Here is a 19,418-nt window from a genome sequence, read left to right on the forward strand (position 1 = left end):
ATGCAAATCAAAACCACCCTAAGATACCATCTCACTTCAGTAAGATTGGCAGCCATTATGAAGTCAAACAACAACAAGTGCTGGCGAGGATGTGGGGAAAAGGGTACACTTGTACATTGCTGGTGGGACTGCAAATTGGTGCGGCCAATTTGGAAAGCAGTATGGAGATTTCTTGGAAAGCTGGGAATGGAACCACCATTTGACCCAGCTATTCCCCTTCTAGGTCTATTCCCTAAAGACCTAAAAAGAGCATGCTACAGGGACACTGCTACATCAATGTTCATAGCAGCACAATTCACAATAGCAAGACTGTGGAACCAACCTTGATGCCCTTCAATAGATGAATGGATAAAAAAAATGTGGCATTTATACACAATGGAGTATTACTCTGCATTAAAAAATGACAAAATCATAGAATTTACAGGGAAATGTATGGCATTAGAGCAGATTATGCTAAGTGAAGCTAGCCAATCCCTAAAAAACAAATGCCAAATGTCTTCTTTGATATAAGGAGAGTAGCTAAGAACAGAGTAGGGATGAAGAGCATGAGAAGAAGATAAACATTAAACAGGGATGAGAGGTGGGAGGGAAAGGGAGAGAGAAAGGAAATTGCATGGAAATGGAAGGAGACCCTCAGGGTTATACAAAATTACATACAAGAGGAAGTGAGGGGAAAGGGGAAAAAATACAAGGGGGAGAAATGAATTACAGTAGATGGGGTAGAGAGAGAAGAGGGGAGGGGAGGGGAGGGGGGATAGTAGAGGATAGGAAAGGCAGCAGAATACAACAGACACTAGTATGGCAATATGTAAATCAATGGATGTGTAACTGATGTGATTCTGCAATTTGTATACGGGGTAAAAATGGGAGTTCATAACCCACTTGAATCAAAGTGTGAAATATGATATATCAAGAACTATGTAATGATTTGAACAACCAACAATAAAAAATTTTAAAAAAATATGAAACAAACTAAGAGAAACATTAAAGAACTAAAGGGTAGTTTGGTATGTCTGTGTGCTTTAATGGCTTGGGGAATGTAGCAGTTGGTTTTCACTGTGTGAGAAATTGTTCTAATACTTAATGTTTTCAACAACAGTGAGTTGTTTACTAATCTATGGATCAGCTGGGCAGTTTGCTGATCTGAGCCAGACTTGGCTAAATTGGACCAGGCTTCCTTATGTTTGCAGCCAGCTTGGGGAGGGGGAGAGTAAGTAAAAGCTGCCTGGCCTATGATTGGTCTCATTTGGTCTACTAGGGCGATGGAGGACTCTCTCCACATGGTCTGTCATCACCCAGCAGGCTAATGTGGACTTGTCACATTGTAGCAACAGGGGACTAGAAGAGAAATGCTTCTTGAAAGCTTAGGCTGGAACTGCCACCTTTTCTATTGGTCAAAACAAGTTATAAGGCCAGTCCTCATTCAAAGAGAAGGGAAGCATCCTGATAGGGATGTACAGCCAAATCCCATGACAGAGGAGCATGGCTGAAAGGAGGAATGAAGGACCAGACCACATTTCCAATCTACCTCAGGGCAAGCAAAAGAGAATCATTCTATTAAGTCCTTGTGTTTTTGTTCTCAATCATGTAAATGCATCAAGACTTTATCACCCTTGCCCTTACTCCTCCTTCCCTTTCTCCCTGGCAGGTAAAAAGGAATAGTCAGTTTAGTAATGTGGGTGGGAGCAAAAATACAAGGATTTAATAGGGTGTTTCTACTGCATTTTGCCCAGACAGAAAAAGCAGTCATAAAGTCATAATCTTCCTCCTTGGTCTTCTCCTAGGATAGAAGTCAGCAGTTTTACTGCTTAGGGCTCTTAACTGTTCTTGTAGTGAGAAACTCTTCGCATTGCATACAACTACCAAAGTGCATTTCAGAAACAAGATCACCTCCCTCCTGTACCTAACTAGCAATAACTTTCTTTCTGTCTATAGCCACTTCTCCACAATGATGATAGGAGACACAATACAAGCCTGAAAGAGGAGCACAAACCTCAAATGCATTTCTACTTGACGTTCATTATCCCAGCAAGAACCTGAGTCTTTCTTAGGATTTTTTTTTTTAAGCATCAGATCTGACCTGTCATTCTCAAACTACATAAAAACATCCCTGTAATAAAAAGCATTTTGCTGAAACCTATGGCTTATATACTTTTATTCTCCCCTTAATCAAGTAGTAAACATCAGCGTGGCCCTGTGAGATTGAGATAAGCCATATAATTATATCTATCAGCAGACTGATGCTTGCAGGCCAACATCTGAATAAAGAGATTTTCACTCTTACTAAATCATCATCTTTACAGTCATAGGCTATTCAAGGCAGAGTTGCTTACTGTGCTTCCCCTGCAGGAAGCACCTAAGGTTCTTTACAAAAGAATGTGCCACACCACATACCATCAAATGATACCCTATTCCATTTCTAAAGCACAAAAGACAAGATAAGGGGGCTGGGGATGTGGCTCAAGTGGTAACGCGCTTGCCTGGCATACACAGGGTGCTGGGTTCGATCCTCAGCGCCACATAAAAAAAAATAAAATAAAGATGTTGCCGCAGTCTGGCTGGGCACAATCAGGAGCCACTTGTCAAAAGAAACTAACTTTATTTTTAGAACCACACACGACAAACAAAATAGTCTCTCAGGAAAAACCCTCAGAGCCTCAACTGCCACCACCGGCTTTCCCCAAGCCTCTCTCTCCCACACAAGCTTCTCTCCCCCTCCCACAATCCTCCTGCTCTTGAGGCCGATTGGCTGGGTCACGTGGGCGGAGCCAAAAAAGTCCCCCAATGAGCAGCTCCGTGGTCTGAAAGGGCAGGGAAACAGTCCAATGAGCATCACCGCAGAGGAGCCAATCAGCTAGATGTTGCTGGGGCCGAGGAGCCAATCAGCTAGATGTTGCTGGGGCCGCTGTGAGCCAATCATCAGCCAGCAGCTGGAAGTTTGCTGGCAGCTGGAAGTTTGCTGGGGCCCCTTTGGCTGTGGCTCTCAACATCCACCAAAAACCGAAAAATTAATATTAAAAAAAATTCTCTCTTTCTCTCTTAAAAAAAAAAAAGATAAGACCTTGAACTTCAGTTGAAAGTTCATGGCTCCTATAGTCCCCCACAACCCACCTAGCAAGCAAGTTTGTCAATGGCTTTGTAACTTCATCTTGAAAGGCATACCCAGCTCTATGTTGTTCATGCAGGACATGGCCAGCAGGGGAAGAACACTGGAAGGCTGCATAATGGAAGTTGAATTTGAACTGTCTTTGCTTCCTAGGTCCAACATAGGACCCCATCAACTCATGGTGTGGAATACTTCCAATCTGAGTCATGACAACCAACGAAAATACATCTTTAGTGATGAGGAAGGACAAAACCAGCTGGGTATTCGGACCCACCAAGACATCCCTCTCCCTCCAAGAAGAAGAGAGCTCCCTGCCTCACTGACCACCAATGGGAAAGCCGACAACCTCAACGTAGCTCGGAATTCAGTGATGCAGGAACTCTCAGAGCTGGAGAAGCAGATTCAGGTGATCCGCCAGGAGCTACAGTTGGCTGTGAGCAGAAAAACGGAGCTGGAAGAGTATCAAAGGACAAATCGGACTTGTGAGTCCTAGGCGATCAGGCTGCCCTCCTCCCCCAACTCCTGGCTTTCCTGAGCCCTTGAGATACTTTGTAATGCTCTTTTGTAAGGATTGACAAAGGTGAGGGATACCAAGATCTAGGTCTTCTAGGGGTCAAGTCAGCTCTCCCCAGATTAACATGCGGCAGTGATTCTTTTTCCAAACTCACCCCCTAGGTCTCCAGGGTAAAAAGCTTTTTCCTAGCAGGAGTCCAAAGTTAGGAGTAACCTCTGTATAAGGGACCTGTGAACAATCAGACAACCCCTAGCTCCTGTTAACCTTTCACCAGGTGCCACAATAATATTCCCAGGTTTTAGCCCTTTCTCTGCACTATCAACCAGAGATAAAACTGTTACTCAAACCTGTGTCTTACTGGGTTGTTGGTTTTAATCTTAACATAAAACAGAATTATCCAGGGCTATAGCTTTTGGTACAACTCCCCAATCTAGATTTGTACCCACATTCTGAATGGGGAGCAGTGTAAGTGCTAGCATAACTTGAGGAAGAGGGCATACTTAAAAATAAAGTAAACTCAGTATCATTGCAGGCAAGGATTGACTGGATCAGGCAAAGAGCCAAGTTCTTGAGAAGGTTCTGGATCTCTGACACCATCCTAACATTTAATAGGAACATGTTTACATGCCACTATGAAAAGGAATGGGAATGCGGGGAGGGGGGGACAGAGGTCAGGCAAAAGGGGCCTGAAAAATGCACACCATGCTTTTACAACAAAATCTCTGGAACAGATAGGCCATTTGGCTAAAGAATGAATAGGATTATACTTCTAACTTAACTAAGCATTTCCACTATAGTGTGTGCCTTTTATAAAGGAAATGAAAGAGAAAAGCAAAGCAAGGTTAGGATGAACTTGGAATATCCCTGTTTATGGCTTGTAATAGGGCATGTGAATTGGACTGCAGGTTAAGGGAAATGCTCTGCACATCATTTTCAGATCAGCAGTCACTTATCAGCCATAAGAATCCAAAAAGTGAACCTTTAGCCCAAGAACATCAGGAGGTTCAGCATTCAGTAGTCTGTGCTCTGCATATCTATATGGATATTACCAAGTCAATCTCCCATCCTCAAATCCACTCACTTCTGAGGAGCTAAGAACAGGTTTGGATCCCTTTGATTATCTTCCAGGACCCATCAAACACTGATATAAATAACCTAGCTTCCCCCTTGCCTAGGGATTTTTTTTCCCAGTAACAATAGCTTGGGCATGCAAAAAGAAATAAATATATGAACTCCAGAACTTCAGTTCCCAGGTGTTAGCACAGATGAGAATCAGCTAAGGAACTCCTCAGAATGCTGATGGCCAGGACTTTTCCCCAGAGATTATGGGAGTTGGGGTTGGGAGGTGGGCTCAGAAACAGCGTTAACTAACACCCCTAGGAACACATGCAGGGGTCCTAAAATTACTCATGAAGAAACACTACTTTGGAAGTTCAGTTTGGCTGCCATCATGCATGGGGAGAAGTGAGGAGACACTTTTTGAGAATTTTTTCCTTTAACTTCAGCACAATCTGCTGATTCACCTTTCACAGTGCACCCTGACCCTAGGGCACCATTGAGGACTAGGTTTTCTTATCAATTGTTGCTTTATCCACTCAGTATTCATTTCCCCACCCTGATCAGTTTGAATATCTACAGTAAGTTCACAGCAGTGGGCCAAGAAGTATGCAGATCTTTAGAAAGTTCAGTTTCTCCTCTATTTTTTTTTTTTCAGTACTATGTCTGCAATTCCACCAAGAGCTATACAGTGCTCTAGGGGAAATATAATACTTTAACCTGTAATTAGATAACACCTTAGCAATTAGTTAACTGAGAAAACTCAGGAGTGGAGATAAATTCAGAGATGCTTATAAGGGAGGTAAGAGGACTCCAAAATTAGACTTGCGGTCAACTTCAGATGAAACATTTCAACAGTGAGGGATCAGGAGAGCTCCCAGACCAGAAAGGACAATTTGCTTTAAGTATCTTCCCCCTCCCCACAACCCCACCCTAAGCCCAAAAGTAGGTTTATAGCTGCCTTTGGAAGATCATGCCCCTTAGCCATCCCCACCCATTTCTGACAAACAAGGATACCTAGAGATTCTCCCCACCCATTTCTGACAAACAAGGATACCTAGAGATTCTGCCGCCATACTCCGAGCACCCCTGGATATCTGTGCAGCATGGAAGGCTGATGTACAGGTGTACCTCAATTCGTGTTAACAGCCATGCTCCTAATGTATGTGGACATTTTTGTAACTCAACTCATATGGTGACTGTACTTGAGAAGCTATTTAAGGGAACCCAGAGGTGAATTCTTTTGTAAAGAATCCTTTTGTAATGCAATTAATTATCCCTTAATGTATCTGTTTTGTAAGTTTGGATTTTTGTATATCAGGTTTACCTTAAGCTTCTCTACTGAGGCATTCTGAGCGGTGGCAATCATACCACCCTATCCACAGAGTAGAGGACCAGTGCATACTTCTCAAGTACCTTCTGAGGAAGTACCTGGCCAAAATTGTGGCCAAATGCAGTGAGAAGCAGCAGGCGGCAAAGGCAGGCTTACTGCTGTCAATATTGCTTAAAATATTCCCAAGTCTTGGGTAAAGAAAAACCATAATTGCCTGTGTTGAAATGAAGCAGTCTTCATGTTCAGTAGCAATGGTTTTTTAAATGGTAGTAATTGAAAAGTGTTTTGCAATTTGTGAAACAGTGTATTGTGTTTTGTAAAAAGATTTCATGAAATGGTGGGTCCTTGAAACTCTTCTGTTCTATTCCACCTCTCTTCTCTCAACTTCCCTCCTCAGGCTCAGAAAAAAAAAAAAAAAAGACCCAACAACAAAGATCAGAAGACTTCAGGTACTTCAAGTGGAGGGTTGCATTTTGGTAAATTAGAAAGAGCTAAGAGATGCTAGCTACCTTGCCTCCTCTCATTGGCTTCCATTTCATGAGATCAGGAAGACTTCTATTCTCTTCCAAGCTCTGGTGCTGGGAAACCTGGTTCATGTCCCATCCTCCAAAGGGGAAATCCTGGCACAGGAAGCACATACAGCATACTGGGCAAGCTGAAATGGATATGTCTTCTTGGTTCATATAAATAATAAGGGCCCCAAAGCGTTTATGCCACAAGGTAAAGGAGAAAGGCGATTTCTCCAATAAATAAAAATAGATTGGAAGAAAGATTGGGACAGCCAAGAGAGGCAGCTAGCCACAGAGCCCAATCAGTTGAGGTCTTTAATGTGCGTGGAGGAGACTCCTCATTATTCATGAATCTTGCTGATGCACAAACCCTATAAGGAGCTGCTGTTTCCCTGTCAGCCCAAGAAGTGCTAAGTGGAACAAGAGTCCAGTGCAACAGTGCTATGATCTGTCTCAGTGTTGGTGCTGAGTCTGTCTAAGCCCTGGAGCAAGTTAAGCACTTCCTTGGTGTGGACAAAGAATAAAGGGAAAAGAAACTACTTTAAAACCTCTTTTCCTCCCAATTTATGTTTTGATACGCAAACCAGAAAATCCCAAGGAAATTGCTTTCTAGTCATTAAAACCACTATCTGCATTATTCAGTTACTTTCTTCACCCACCTCAAACGCCCATCTAACCCAGGATTCCCTCACTCTTCTTAGTTACTGATCATTTTATGAAAATAATGTAATTATAAGTATTTTCTGAAGGTTTGTGAAGAGTATTTGCATTGTGTCTTCATTTTAATGTGTGCAATCCCTATGCTCCAAGAACCAAAAGCTGTCTTGTGAGCATCAAGTGAACAGGCTGTTTTGCTCCAGCCACTTTCTTGTACAACACCACGGATGGACAAGATGTCCTCAGGTCTTCTCCATCTTCAGTTTCTATGACTGTGGAATAAATGTTCAGATAGAAACTTCATTGCTGCCATTCTTGGGGGATTTAAGTGTTGACAAGACACCAGTTCTTCCTAATAGGAATGAGTTATATTTGTTTTCTTGGTATAGTCCAAAGTTAACACAAGAATAAGAAAACTCAAGAATCCAAGTACTGTGCAGAAGTGAAGTGCTTCATGAGCCAGAGATAGGCTAGGAAAGAAGACAATACTCACAGATCTCTAAAAACTCTACCATAATTGTCTTTATGTAGTAATTTAACAAACATTTGCTAAATAGCATCCATATGCAGGCCAAGTGCTGGAGCTGCAGTAGTGACCAAGGCAGGTATGATCTCTAATGTCAGAGACCTTCTCACAATTGATCCTCTCACCATTTTTAAACAGAAAAAACTATAATAGCTAACATTTACTGGGCACTTATAATAATGATCTCATTTAATCTTAAAGATTACAGTCCCAGGGGCTGGGGTTGTGGCTCAGTGGTGGAGTGCTCGCCTAACATGCATGAGGCACTGGGCTCCATCCTCAGAACCACATTAATGTAAAATAAAGATACTGTGTCCACCTAAAACTAAAAAATAAATATTAAAAAAAAAATTATAATCCCATGAGATAGATAGGTACTTCAGATGTAGGTAAGAGAGACCTCTAGTTTACAGGTGAAAAAATGAGTCAGAGAAATTACTTAACTTGCCCAAGGTCACAGAGTGGTGATAGTAGCATAGAGACTTGTAGGTAGACAGTGCAGACATATCATTTTGTCAGAATTCTGATCATTGCCTTACTCTTCCTCTTCCCAATGCCCTCTTAGTCTGTTTTACTGTCCTCAACTCCACAGTACAGAGAGGGAAACTGGTGACTGTACCTACATTGATCCATTTAACTCAAGACTGTAGCCCCTGTAGTTTTACAAAAGTAGTGTTTTAGCACGTGTAATTTCAGTTTTCTACTCTAACTGAAAACTGGTATAAAGACGGTTGCAAATCGCTCAGCAGTCCTGCAGTTTCAGGCATGTTTGTAGCTTCTGACAATCATTTTAGCTGCTGACAGACTTACTGTTATGAATATACTAGACTGATACAGTCTTCACACATATTGTTACAACCAAATCAAATCTCATAAAAATTTGAACCCACTATAACCTAATTTGAGATTTGATTTGGTTATAACAATTTACTCAAGAATGTTTTACATTATTAAGTTATTCATTTTTTAGATGCCTATTGTGAGCCAGGAATTGGGTTAGCTGTAATAAAAAGACAAAAGTAGATTCTGATCCCATGGACTCATGGAGCTCAGCCTAGTGTGGATGACACAAACTGGTAGCATAATATGGTGTGTACTCTGATAAAGAAACGAACGTAAAGAACCAGATATAATGGTGCATGCCTGTAATCCTAACAGCTCTGGAGAAGAAGGCAGGAGGATCACAAGTCAAGGCCAGCCTAGGCAACTTAATGAGAGCCCCAATCTCATAATAAAAAGGGCTGGGACGTAAAGTGCCCCTGGATTCAATCCCCAATAACACCAAAAAAGAAAAGAAATGCTACGGGAATAAAGACAGCACTTAATGTGTAGGAGGTGGAGAAGAAGAGTGGAGAGACTGGGTAGAGTTAAGAGGCATTTCAAGTAAAAGAAACAGCATATGAAAAGTTCTAGAGTTGGGAAACCATGGCAAACAAGGAACTGGGGAACTTTACTCAGGAGGGATACATTAGAAGATAGGATCGTCACCACTAGGTGGAGCTGGCTGTCACTCACATGTGAGCAAAGTTAGCTTTTTGATGTTTTGGAATTACTTAGCTATGACATCATTTAAACAGAACAGAGAGACTAGAGATACAGGCACAGATAAATCCATGTGGATTTCAGGGAGGATGTCAGTCTTACTTTTTCCCAGAAACAGAATGAAAATGACGATAGAAAGAAAAATTAACTTCTCAGGGGATGCCAAGCACTGTACTGAATGAATATCTCCCACATATAATTCATTTCATCCTCAATACAATCCTATGATGTAGTCAATAGTTAACAGATGAAGAAACTGAAGCAAGGAGGCAAAACAACTTGATAACAAGAGGCAGAGCCATTTGCAAGAAAGTTTGACTTCATAAGAAATATATTTAACACAGTGCTGAATCACAATAAACATTCAACAAAGGCACAATATGATTGAGAGCAGGAAGAAATCTAAGATCGCTATGGTTCAATTTTGCTCTACAAGATGTGCTACTGGAACTCTATGTCTAAACAGAAACAAAAAGTAGTCCCAATCTGAGGTCTGCCTCAGATAAACATGCTGGGATAAATATGCTGGGTTTATGAAAGTCTTCAGAAAAACTTCAGAATTACTCAGAAAAACCTTCATTTCTTATCTTCCTGATGACAAGTAATATACTAGTATGGGTTTCCACTTAGTATAAAAGAAAGAAAAGTAAAGGTCTGATAATCGCATTTCAATTTTGTGACTCAGCAGAGTGACCCTGAAGCCTATTTTCCCGTCTCTAAAATAAAGACAAGGCCCAAGATCCCCTTCTGCTTTCACATCCTAACTTTCAAATCTTTTCACTCCATAGATTTCAATAATCTGAAATCCTGAGTTTAGCATTATTATATTAATGGGGATATACTGTTGTTCCAATTTTTGTCCACAACTTTCCTTACAAAAGAAGAAGGAGGAAAAAAAAAAGGCTAACCTAGAATAAGAGAAGCTTCAGCTATGGTGGGCTGCCTCTAGAGAAGGTTCAGTCTCAGAATTCATACTAATTCCTTTTTTTACCACCATAAAATAAATTTTAAATGCAGTCATAAATATCAGGATAAATCAATTTTGAAGACATTTCAATATATAAGGAAAGGATGTTTCCACTTAGAGAGATTGAAAAAAAGAAATAATAAAATCTGAATACACAAAACAGCCCAACAAAGCCGACTTCTCAAGATCTAGGAGCAGAAGCACAGAGCCAAATTAACTCAGATCATGGAAACCTTTACTGAGTACTATGTGCCTCTGCTAGATGTTGGGGACTAGATTAAGACACTGTCCTTTTCAAATAAATTTCAGTAATTGCGAGGCCTTCTATAAATATGAATTTAATATCTAGTATTAGGAAGAAACCAAACTTGCACAGAAATCCCTAGAAGAGAAAGCTTAATTTTCCTTTGTAATGGGACAATTACTATCCCAAGCCTTAATACCTAGGATATTTTCAAGTATTTCCATGCTAAGAATGTCTTGCTGGGTAAGTCCAATCCAACTGACACAAAACCTACCAATGTTCTATTATTTACTCTCATGTAACTGTTTTATCATAAGTCAATCAGGAATACTTTTGTGATAGTAAGCAGTCAAAATGTTACTGCAGACCCATTGGGACTTGAGTTTATAATCAATCAACTGAGAGTCCTCAGGGAAAAAAAAAAAAAAAAACTTAAGAAATTAAATTTAAAGGCATTCCACAATAGCAAATGATAATGAGAATAGAGACAAGCTTATAGCTTCCTAAAAAAAAAGTGTCTCCATCCCCGTGGGTTTAGAAGACACATGATGGTTTCTTTATTTTCTTCACAATATCAAATTATACTCATCACTGGAATGGCAGAAACATTATTCCATAAGCAAAACTCTTGCCCTTAAAGAACCTATGTATCTGGATGCCTATGTATCTGGACAGAGAATATGAAACAAGAAATCCAATGGTGATTCATGAAGAATGCTATAGTTAGTAGACACAGCTCAACATCTTTGAAAAAGATCTCTACAGTAAAGAAGAACTAAATCACATTGTTAACTGACATGCCTTAGAGTGCACCTAATTTTGGTCAAAATTGCTAAGATGTTTCCAAGGTAACAAAAAAGGAAAGCAAAAAGATAATTCATACAAGATCTGAAATGTTTTTTATTTTAAATTGAGAAGTTTCAGTGCTTCTATAATAATCTTGAAATTGGCATTTATAGGCATTAAAGAAATTATTCTTATAATGTTCTTATGGATCTAGAGCTTAATTTCTAATTTTGGGGAGCCTATGAATTTTCCAAGTTCCTTTAACAATCAGAAAAAAAAAAAAAACCACTAAAGATATTGTACATATAACTCAAAACAATTTAATGTGCAATTTGGGGGGGTTCCCAAAGCCCATTCAGTACTCTCTTCTGGAGTGAGATAAACTGGACTGCCAGAAAAATCACCACCATTTTGGTCATTATCTGAAAGTGACTTTATGTTGATTGAACCTCAACTTCTCAACCAGAGGAACTGTCTCTAAATCAAGCCTCCCATGGAATCAGTGCTTCCCTCTACAACATCTCACAACCCCACAATCCCTCAGTGATGGGCAGCTGATTTTCTCAGCCAGTTGTCATAAATAGCTAATATCCAACTCTAAACAACCTGCTGCCCTAGTAGTCCATTTGTGCCAAGGCACAGTATACAGTATGTACAGGAGCAGAGCCTCACCTCATCAATCATGGCCCTGTACATGTGTTGGGTGGGATGATCAACAGATTTGTGACCTATTTTGAAGACCATGTAAGATTCCCCAATTAGACTCATTTCTTAGTCCATGTATCACATGCCTTTATGGAATCCATCACAAGTTCTGCTGATGGCAGCTAGTAACTACAAAGAAACATAAAATTTGTCCTTAACCATCATCTAGGACAGGTAATGCTCAAAAGGGATACATTTTATACAACTCCTTACAGAAGAGAGAAACCATGTAGCTCATTACTATAAAACAAGAACTCTCAACCTAAAGGGCCAGGCAATGTGACATTCCCTGAGAAATAAACCTCAATTTCTTACTCCACAGTGAATGATGGAAAAAAAAATTTAGCCAAATTGACATCTTTTAGGCATGATGTCTCCTCAGAAGAGACTCAATAAAACTAGGAGAAAACTATTTCAATAATCAAAGAAATAAATACTTAAAACTCAGGCAGCTTCTAAATCTCATTTCTGTTAAGAAAACTCATTTCTAAAACAGCATGTGTAAAATCTACTAGTAATAACAAAGAATAAAATTTCAAAGAAAAACCACTAACACAAAAATAAACTGAATCCTGCTTTAATTGAAGCTTGTAGAGTACAAAGTCCTACAGAAAGATTATACAGAATCTTCTGGAAAATAGGGCTCACAAAACCCCTATTGAGAGGAGGATGAGAGTAAATTCATAGCTCACCAAAGCCTCTCTGTATCAATTTCCCAGAGTACTCAGAAGGTCTCTTTACCACTTCAGTTCTATTCCTCATCTCCAATTTTTATTTCATTAGAAGGCAAAAGTGTCTATATTACTTGAATTATTCTGGCCTTAAGAAATTTAGACTTTTAGATGTTGAACATTTGAAACTTAAATAATTTAGTAAGAAAGCCAGCTGACCTTAAAAGTTATTTTGCAAGTAAATGGGAAATGGACTAAATTATCCTGGATATAATTTCATTAAGGTTTCAAACCATCCAGGAAAGAATAGAGCAATTATATCATTTTATAATTCAAGTTTAGAAAAAGTTAACTACTCAAATTAAGAAAAGTGTGTGCCCACAGATAGCTTATTTCTTAAAGGCCACTCCCTCAAAATAACACATTTCCAGTCTTTGTTCCTTTCTCCTTGTCAAAAATACTAACTTGATTTCTTTTGGAGGAATGCATAATACAAGATGATACAATGGGCCCACCTCTGCCCAAAAATGTTGAAAAGTCTAAAAGCTGGAAATAAAGCTGATAGGCAAGACAAATATGGGTCAAATATGAGTCAACTGTTTCTTCATTTGTTTCTAATTCATTCTATAACCCAAGGCTTGCATTTACCAATCCTTTCCCCTAAAGTCATCTAGCTATTTGAGCAGAGAGCCTGGACGTAAAGTCTATGGAGGAATGGGAGTTGACAGATAAACTGTCAAGGTGAGAAGAGGTAGAGGTTTGGTGGTTAATGAATAAGTGCCTGTCTAGCCAGCTCCTCTTCTTCTCTTGACTTGAATCAACCAATGTAGATGCGATGAAAATCATTGGCACCAAAAGCAGCATTACACTTGGGACATTTGCGCTGACGGGTGTCATAGCGTGTTTTCACACACTCAAAGCAGAAAACATGAAAACACTTGGTAAGTACAGCATCCTTTTTGCGCATATTACAGCATGGACAGGTCAGACGAGCCTAAAACAGAAGGAAATCAGAGTCTGAATAACCATAAAGGTTTAAGAACCAAATGACTATCATATATAAACCAACCAACCACAAAGAACTAGAACAAGAGTACCACTCCCCCACCACCACTTAAAATAAACCACTGTCTGGTTACCTTCATGTAAAGAAGTTCAGTGTTTATTCCCCCAATATATCGTAGACCACTTCAGATTTTAACCAAAATCAAAGAAATCACTGAGGCAGTATTTCTAACCTTATAATCCTTAATTTCCTCCATCAGAATCTCATCACACTTGGGCACATTATCTGGTTTCTTTGTGGTCTCCAGCTTCCTTCGAAGTCTTGAGATGTCCTCCTATGGCAAGATAGCAGACCCATTAGACCCATTTCCTCAGACATACCTGCTGTTTTTGAGAAAATATTTCCTACAACTTGAACTTGCTGACATAGAAAGAAAGGACCTTTTGTTCTTTCATGTCCAATTTATATTTAGGAATACAGAGAACTGCAAAGGGTAAGATATTTTTTTTTGTTTCAGAAAAGACAACCATAACCATATCCCCAAATTAGTTATTTCAATTACTGTCAATTCAGTCCTGTGAAAACATAATCTAACAATTTACAAAATAGGCCATCTTATTTTGTGGCAACTGGTTTTAAGGTAAGGGTAGAATGGAATTAAAATAATTTACAGCTTGTGGATAAGGATAGAAAAAAATCATGAAAAATAGATAACATGACAAAAAATAGAAAAATTAGAGAACTTTAAAATTTCATGTTGATATGCTACTTTAAAAATTCACTAGTTCCACAACTAATAAATATTTATTTTATGCTGATTAGCTGGTGGACATAATAGGCTTTGGGAATATGACGCTGAAGAAAACAAACTCAGTCTTCTCCCACAAGGAACTTACAGTCTAGTTGGAAATAATATACATTAAACTAATGGCTCATCTCATGGTCACTTCAGACCTCAGAAAACACCTAAAAGTTGAAATGTAAGAAAAAGAGAACTGCTCTTACCTGGGCTCGTTTGAAATTGAACATATCTTTTTCTTTGGTGACACTGTTCTCCACAATCTCATCCTGAAAATCATGGAGCTTCTTCTGCGCCAACTCAAGTTGTGCTTTGAGATCATCTGCAAGTTGGGCTGCCTCCATTGCCTGTGTGAGATGTACAAATAACATCATCCTATCACCCCTGATTTCAAGCAAGGCAAAATGTTAACCTAAGTTCAAGGAATGAAGTGGACTTAAAATTTCATCCAGGTTATACACACTTGCTTCTCAAGATGGACCTCACTTGAGATTACAAAATAATCCATCATACCTTACGTTTATTCATCTCCAAGGCTTGGGTCCTAAGACCCAGCTCCTTCTCCCCTGTGCCAATGTTGCTTTGCAATAAATGCTCCTTCTCTTCCAGTTTCCTTACTACCTGTAACTGGGCATCAACCTTTGGAGGAGAAAATCAGACATTAACATAAACAGGAAGAAAAATAAAACTGGCTATGCTTTCTTAATTCATAGTCCATGAAATATATAGTATGTTAGAAACAAACTATTACTCATTATATCCATGAACCCTTCAAAATATATCCAAGAGGGCCAGGGAGGTAAACTGCTATGCAGGAGTGCTGACATAGCATGCTCAAAGCTCTGGTTCAATCCCCACTATCGAGGTTAAAAAAAAAAAAAAATCAAGACTTATTATTATTAAAGACTTCACATTGATATAAAATACTGATGAGATTTAAATAAGAGTCTCTGAAACCACTAAAAGTCTTTTAAAGAATCTTAGCAATTCTTTTCCAAATTGCCAAGAATAGATGAAATTACACTTACAGATATTGATCTTCTGCAGCCATACTAGTCCTCAAAACCTGACAATTCCTACTAGAACATATAAATTTTAGCTCAAATAAAAGTTCAACCATTCCTCTCTCTCAGAATAACTAGAGATTCTAATGTAGTCTTTTTCTTGAAATTAATGCATAAAGTAGAATTAAATAAGATTAAAGGATGTAAAATCACACATCCACTTCAGAACCTTTCACCCACAAACTCAAAATCCAGAGGTAGCTAGGTAAGCACTCTGACAGCTTCCCTGTAGGCTTCCAGAAATTTTAAAAGTACACACTCATACACACATTTTAATACAAAAGAGAAAATAAATCACTTGATAGATTTTAAAAATTTATCCACATCAGCAAATTCATGTGCTTTTAACAGTTATATTGTACTCCTTTGTAGACATGTAAAACTTATTTACCTGTGCCCTAATAATAGACACTTGGTTTGCAGGGGATTTTTTAACATCATTCAAAATGCCACAATGACCATTTGACAGGTATCTTCATACTGAAAGCATCTTACATCAACAGAATGGAAAACTCCACTCATCCTAATTACCTGAGTCTTCAGAGTCAAAACCTGGTCTGCCAGTTCCTCCTTCTCTTCTTTGAGTAATTTATGGATCTGATTAGACTTGATACGCTCTGACATGAGTTTAAAATTTGCATCATCCTTTTCTCGCAACTGCTGCATCAAACGGATATTTTGTTCCTGCATGTCTTCAAAGGCTTGGCCTGTGACATCCATCTCAGAGAGCAGAGCTTCTTCTTCCTAAAATGAGAAATCTTATAAGGAGAATGTTCTAACTCCAAAGAATGAACATAGGAAATTAAACTTTCCCACTGTTAACTTAGTGACAGAGACAGACTTAGCTTAAGACTAAACTTAAGAGTCCGGCGGACAAGGAAGATGGCGGCGAGGGGAGTGCATTGCCCCCGTGTGCTGCTTCACTGTGTGGGAGTATGACAAGTCAGGACGGCTAAAGGATATCTTGTTAGGAATTTCCAGCAATAGTGGGGTGCTCCGGAACGTGGAGGAAGGATTTCCATCGCACGAGGATCGGCTACGGGGACTCAAACGCGAGAGGTTTGTCGCACGGAGGGTAACACTGCTTATTCAGCAAATCGCCCTGCGGCTAGAGTCTGCAGCGCGCGCTGGGAAACGAGGAGATAGCGACGCAGGGATACAGCGCTGCAGTTTCTGCCAGCCGTGCAAGCACCGTACTCAGGGCTGAATTCTGGGTTCGAGACGGGGGAAGGAATCGGTCCATCTCGGTTCTCCACACCGGTCAGACCACAGAGGAGGCCAGCAGCCACCATGTTGGAAAGCTGACGTCACCATCCCTGTTTTCGACTGACCACAGCTCATTCAGCCATAGAACAGGTAATTTCAGGCTGCCATTCGCCTGCGGCTTGCAGACAGATTGCTAGGGTTCAGTGCCTGGGTGCTTCTTAGAACCTGATCTTATCGGAGCGAACACCAAGCGCGGGGCGGCCGAGTTCCGGCTCCCGGAACCGTCCCAGAACCTCCCTGGCCCAGGGCTGCGGAGCCTGCGGAGGCTGCTTCTTGGACCCTGCTCCTATCAGAGCATACACCAAGCACTAAGCGGCCGAAGGGAACCATACACCAACAAGACGTAACAATCATAAATATTTATGCCCCAAACAATGGTGCATGGTGCAGCTATGTTCGTCAAACAAACTCTTCTCAAGTTCAAGAGTCTAATAGACCACCATACCATTATCATGGGAGACTTCACACACCTCTCTCGCCACTGGACAGATCTTCCAAACAAAAGTTGAATAAGGAAACTATAGAACTCAATAACACTATTAATAACCTAGACCTAATTGACATATATAGAGTATACCACCCAACATCAAGCAGTTACACTGTTTTCTCAGCAGCACATGGACCCTTCTCAAAAATAGATCATATATTATGTCACAGGGCAACTCTTAGACAATATAAAGGAGTAGAGATAATACCATGCATCTTATCTGATCATAATGGAATGAAACTGAAAATCAACGATAAAAGAAGGAAGGAAAAAGCATGCATCACTTGGAGAATGAACAATAGGTTACTGAATGATCAATGGGTTATAGAAGACATCAAGGAGGAAATTAAAAAATTCTTAGAGATAAATGAAAACACAGACACAACATATCAGAATCTATGGGACACATTGAAAGCAGTTCTAAGAGGAAAGTTCATTGCTTGGAGTTCATTCCTTAAAAAAAGGAAAAACCAACAAATAAATGATCTCATACTTCATCTCAAAATCCTAGAAAAAGAAGAGCAAAACAACAGCAAAAGAAGTAGAAGGCAAGAAATAATGAAATTCAGAGCTGAAATTAATGAAATCGAAACAAAAGAAACAATTGAAAAAATTGACAAAACTAAAAGTTGGTTCTTTGAAAAAATAAACAAAATCGACAGACCCTTAGCGATGCTAGTGAAGAGAAGAAGAGAGAGAACTCAAATTACTAGCATACGGGATGAAAAAGGCAATATCACAACAGACACTTCAGAAATACAGAAGATAATCAAAAACTATTTTGAATCCTTATACTCCAATAAATTAGAAGATAGTGAAGGCATAGATAAATTTCTTAAGTCATATGATCTGCCCAGATTGAGTCAGGAGGATATAGAAAACCTAAACAGACCAATATCAATTGAGGAAATAGAAGAAACCATCAAAAGACTACCAACTAAGAAAAGCCCAGGACCGGATGGGTATACAGCAGAATTTTACAAAACCTTTAAAGAAGAACTAATACCAATACTTTTCAAGCTACTTCAGGAAATAGAAAAGGAGGGAGAACTTCCAAATTCATTCTATGAGGCCAACATCACCCTGATACCTAAAACAGACAAAGACACTTCAAAGAAAGAAAACTACAGACCAATATCTCTAATGAACCTAGATGCAAAAATCCTCAATAAAATTCTGGCGAATCGGATACAAAAACATATCAAAAAAATTGTACACCATGATCAAGTAGGATTCATCCCTGGGATGCAAGGCTGGTTCAATATACGGAAATCAATAAATGTTATTCACCACATCAATAGACTTAAAAATAAGAACCATATGATCATCTCGATAGATGCGGAAAAAGCATTCGACAAAGTACAGCACCCCTTTATGTTCAAAACTCTAGAAAAACTAGGGATAACAGAAACATACCTCAATATTGTAAAAGCAATCTATGCTAAGCCTCAGGCTAGCATCATTCTGAATGGAGAAAAACTGAAGGCATTCCCTCTAAAATCTGGAACAAGACAGGGATGCCCTCTCTCTCCACTTCTCTTCAACATAGTTCTCGAAACACTGGCCAGAGCAATTAGACAGACGAAAGAAATTAAAGGCATCAAAATAGGAAAAGAAGAACTTAAATTATCACTATTTGCAGATGATATGATTCTATACCTAGCAGACCCAAAAGGCTCTACAAAGAAACTATTAGAGCTAATAAATGAATTCAGCAAAGTGGCAGGATATAAAATCAACAAGCATAAATCAAAGGCATTCCTGTATATCAGCGACAAATCCTCTGAAATGGAAGTGAGGACAACCACTCCATTCAAAATATCTTCAAAAAAAATAAAATACTTGGGAATCAACCTAACAAAAGAGGTGAAAGACTTATACAATGAAAACTACAGAACCATAAAGAGAGAAATAGAAGAAGATCTTAGAAGATGGAAAAATATACCCTGTTCATGGATAGGCAGAACTAACATCATCAAAATGGCGATATTACCAAAAGTTCTCTATAGGTTTAATGCAATCCCAATCAAAATCCCAACGGCATTTCTTGTAGAAATAGAGAAAGCAATCATGAAATTCATATGGAAAAATAAAAGACCCAGAATAGCAAAAACAATGCTAAGCAGGAAGTGTGAATCAGGCAGTATAGCGATACCAGACTTCAAACTATACTACAGAGC

General features: G+C 39.3%; 2 protein-coding genes across 5 annotated transcripts in view; one reads left to right on the top strand and one right to left on the bottom strand.

The window, feature by feature from the left end:
* The window catches only part of Grin3a (glutamate ionotropic receptor NMDA type subunit 3A), a 179,141-nt gene extending 171,366 nt beyond the window's left edge, over positions 1 to 7,775 (top strand). The window contains exon 9 of the mRNA XM_046457400.2: positions 3,260 to 7,775. Within this exon, the coding sequence (XP_046313356.1) occupies positions 3,260 to 3,599 (340 nt within the window). The 3' untranslated portion in view covers positions 3,600 to 7,775. The remainder of the gene's footprint in view (positions 1 to 3,259) is intronic.
* Positions 7,776 to 12,506: 4,731 nt separating this feature from the next.
* The window catches only part of Rnf20 (ring finger protein 20), a 30,585-nt gene continuing 23,673 nt past the window's right edge, over positions 12,507 to 19,418 (bottom strand). For all 4 annotated transcript variants that reach the window (XM_046457310.2, XM_046457309.2, XM_046457311.2 and 1 more), the window contains exons 16-20: positions 16,017 to 16,229; positions 14,935 to 15,060; positions 14,628 to 14,768; positions 13,855 to 13,956; positions 12,507 to 13,610 (exon numbers count right to left, since the gene is read on the bottom strand). In XM_046457310.2, coding sequence (XP_046313266.1) covers positions 13,434 to 13,610; positions 13,855 to 13,956; positions 14,628 to 14,768; positions 14,935 to 15,060; positions 16,017 to 16,229 — 759 coding nt within the window. In that variant the 3' untranslated portion in view covers positions 12,507 to 13,433. The remainder of the gene's footprint in view (positions 13,611 to 13,854; positions 13,957 to 14,627; positions 14,769 to 14,934; positions 15,061 to 16,016; positions 16,230 to 19,418) is intronic.

The sequence above is a fragment of the Marmota monax genome, unplaced genomic scaffold (assembly GCF_021218885.2).
Source record: "Marmota monax isolate L192 unplaced genomic scaffold, Marmota_monax_Labrador192_F-V1.1 WCK01_AAM20220418_F8-fsc00069, whole genome shotgun sequence".
In the NCBI taxonomy this organism is placed as follows: Eukaryota; Metazoa; Chordata; class Mammalia; order Rodentia; family Sciuridae; genus Marmota; species Marmota monax.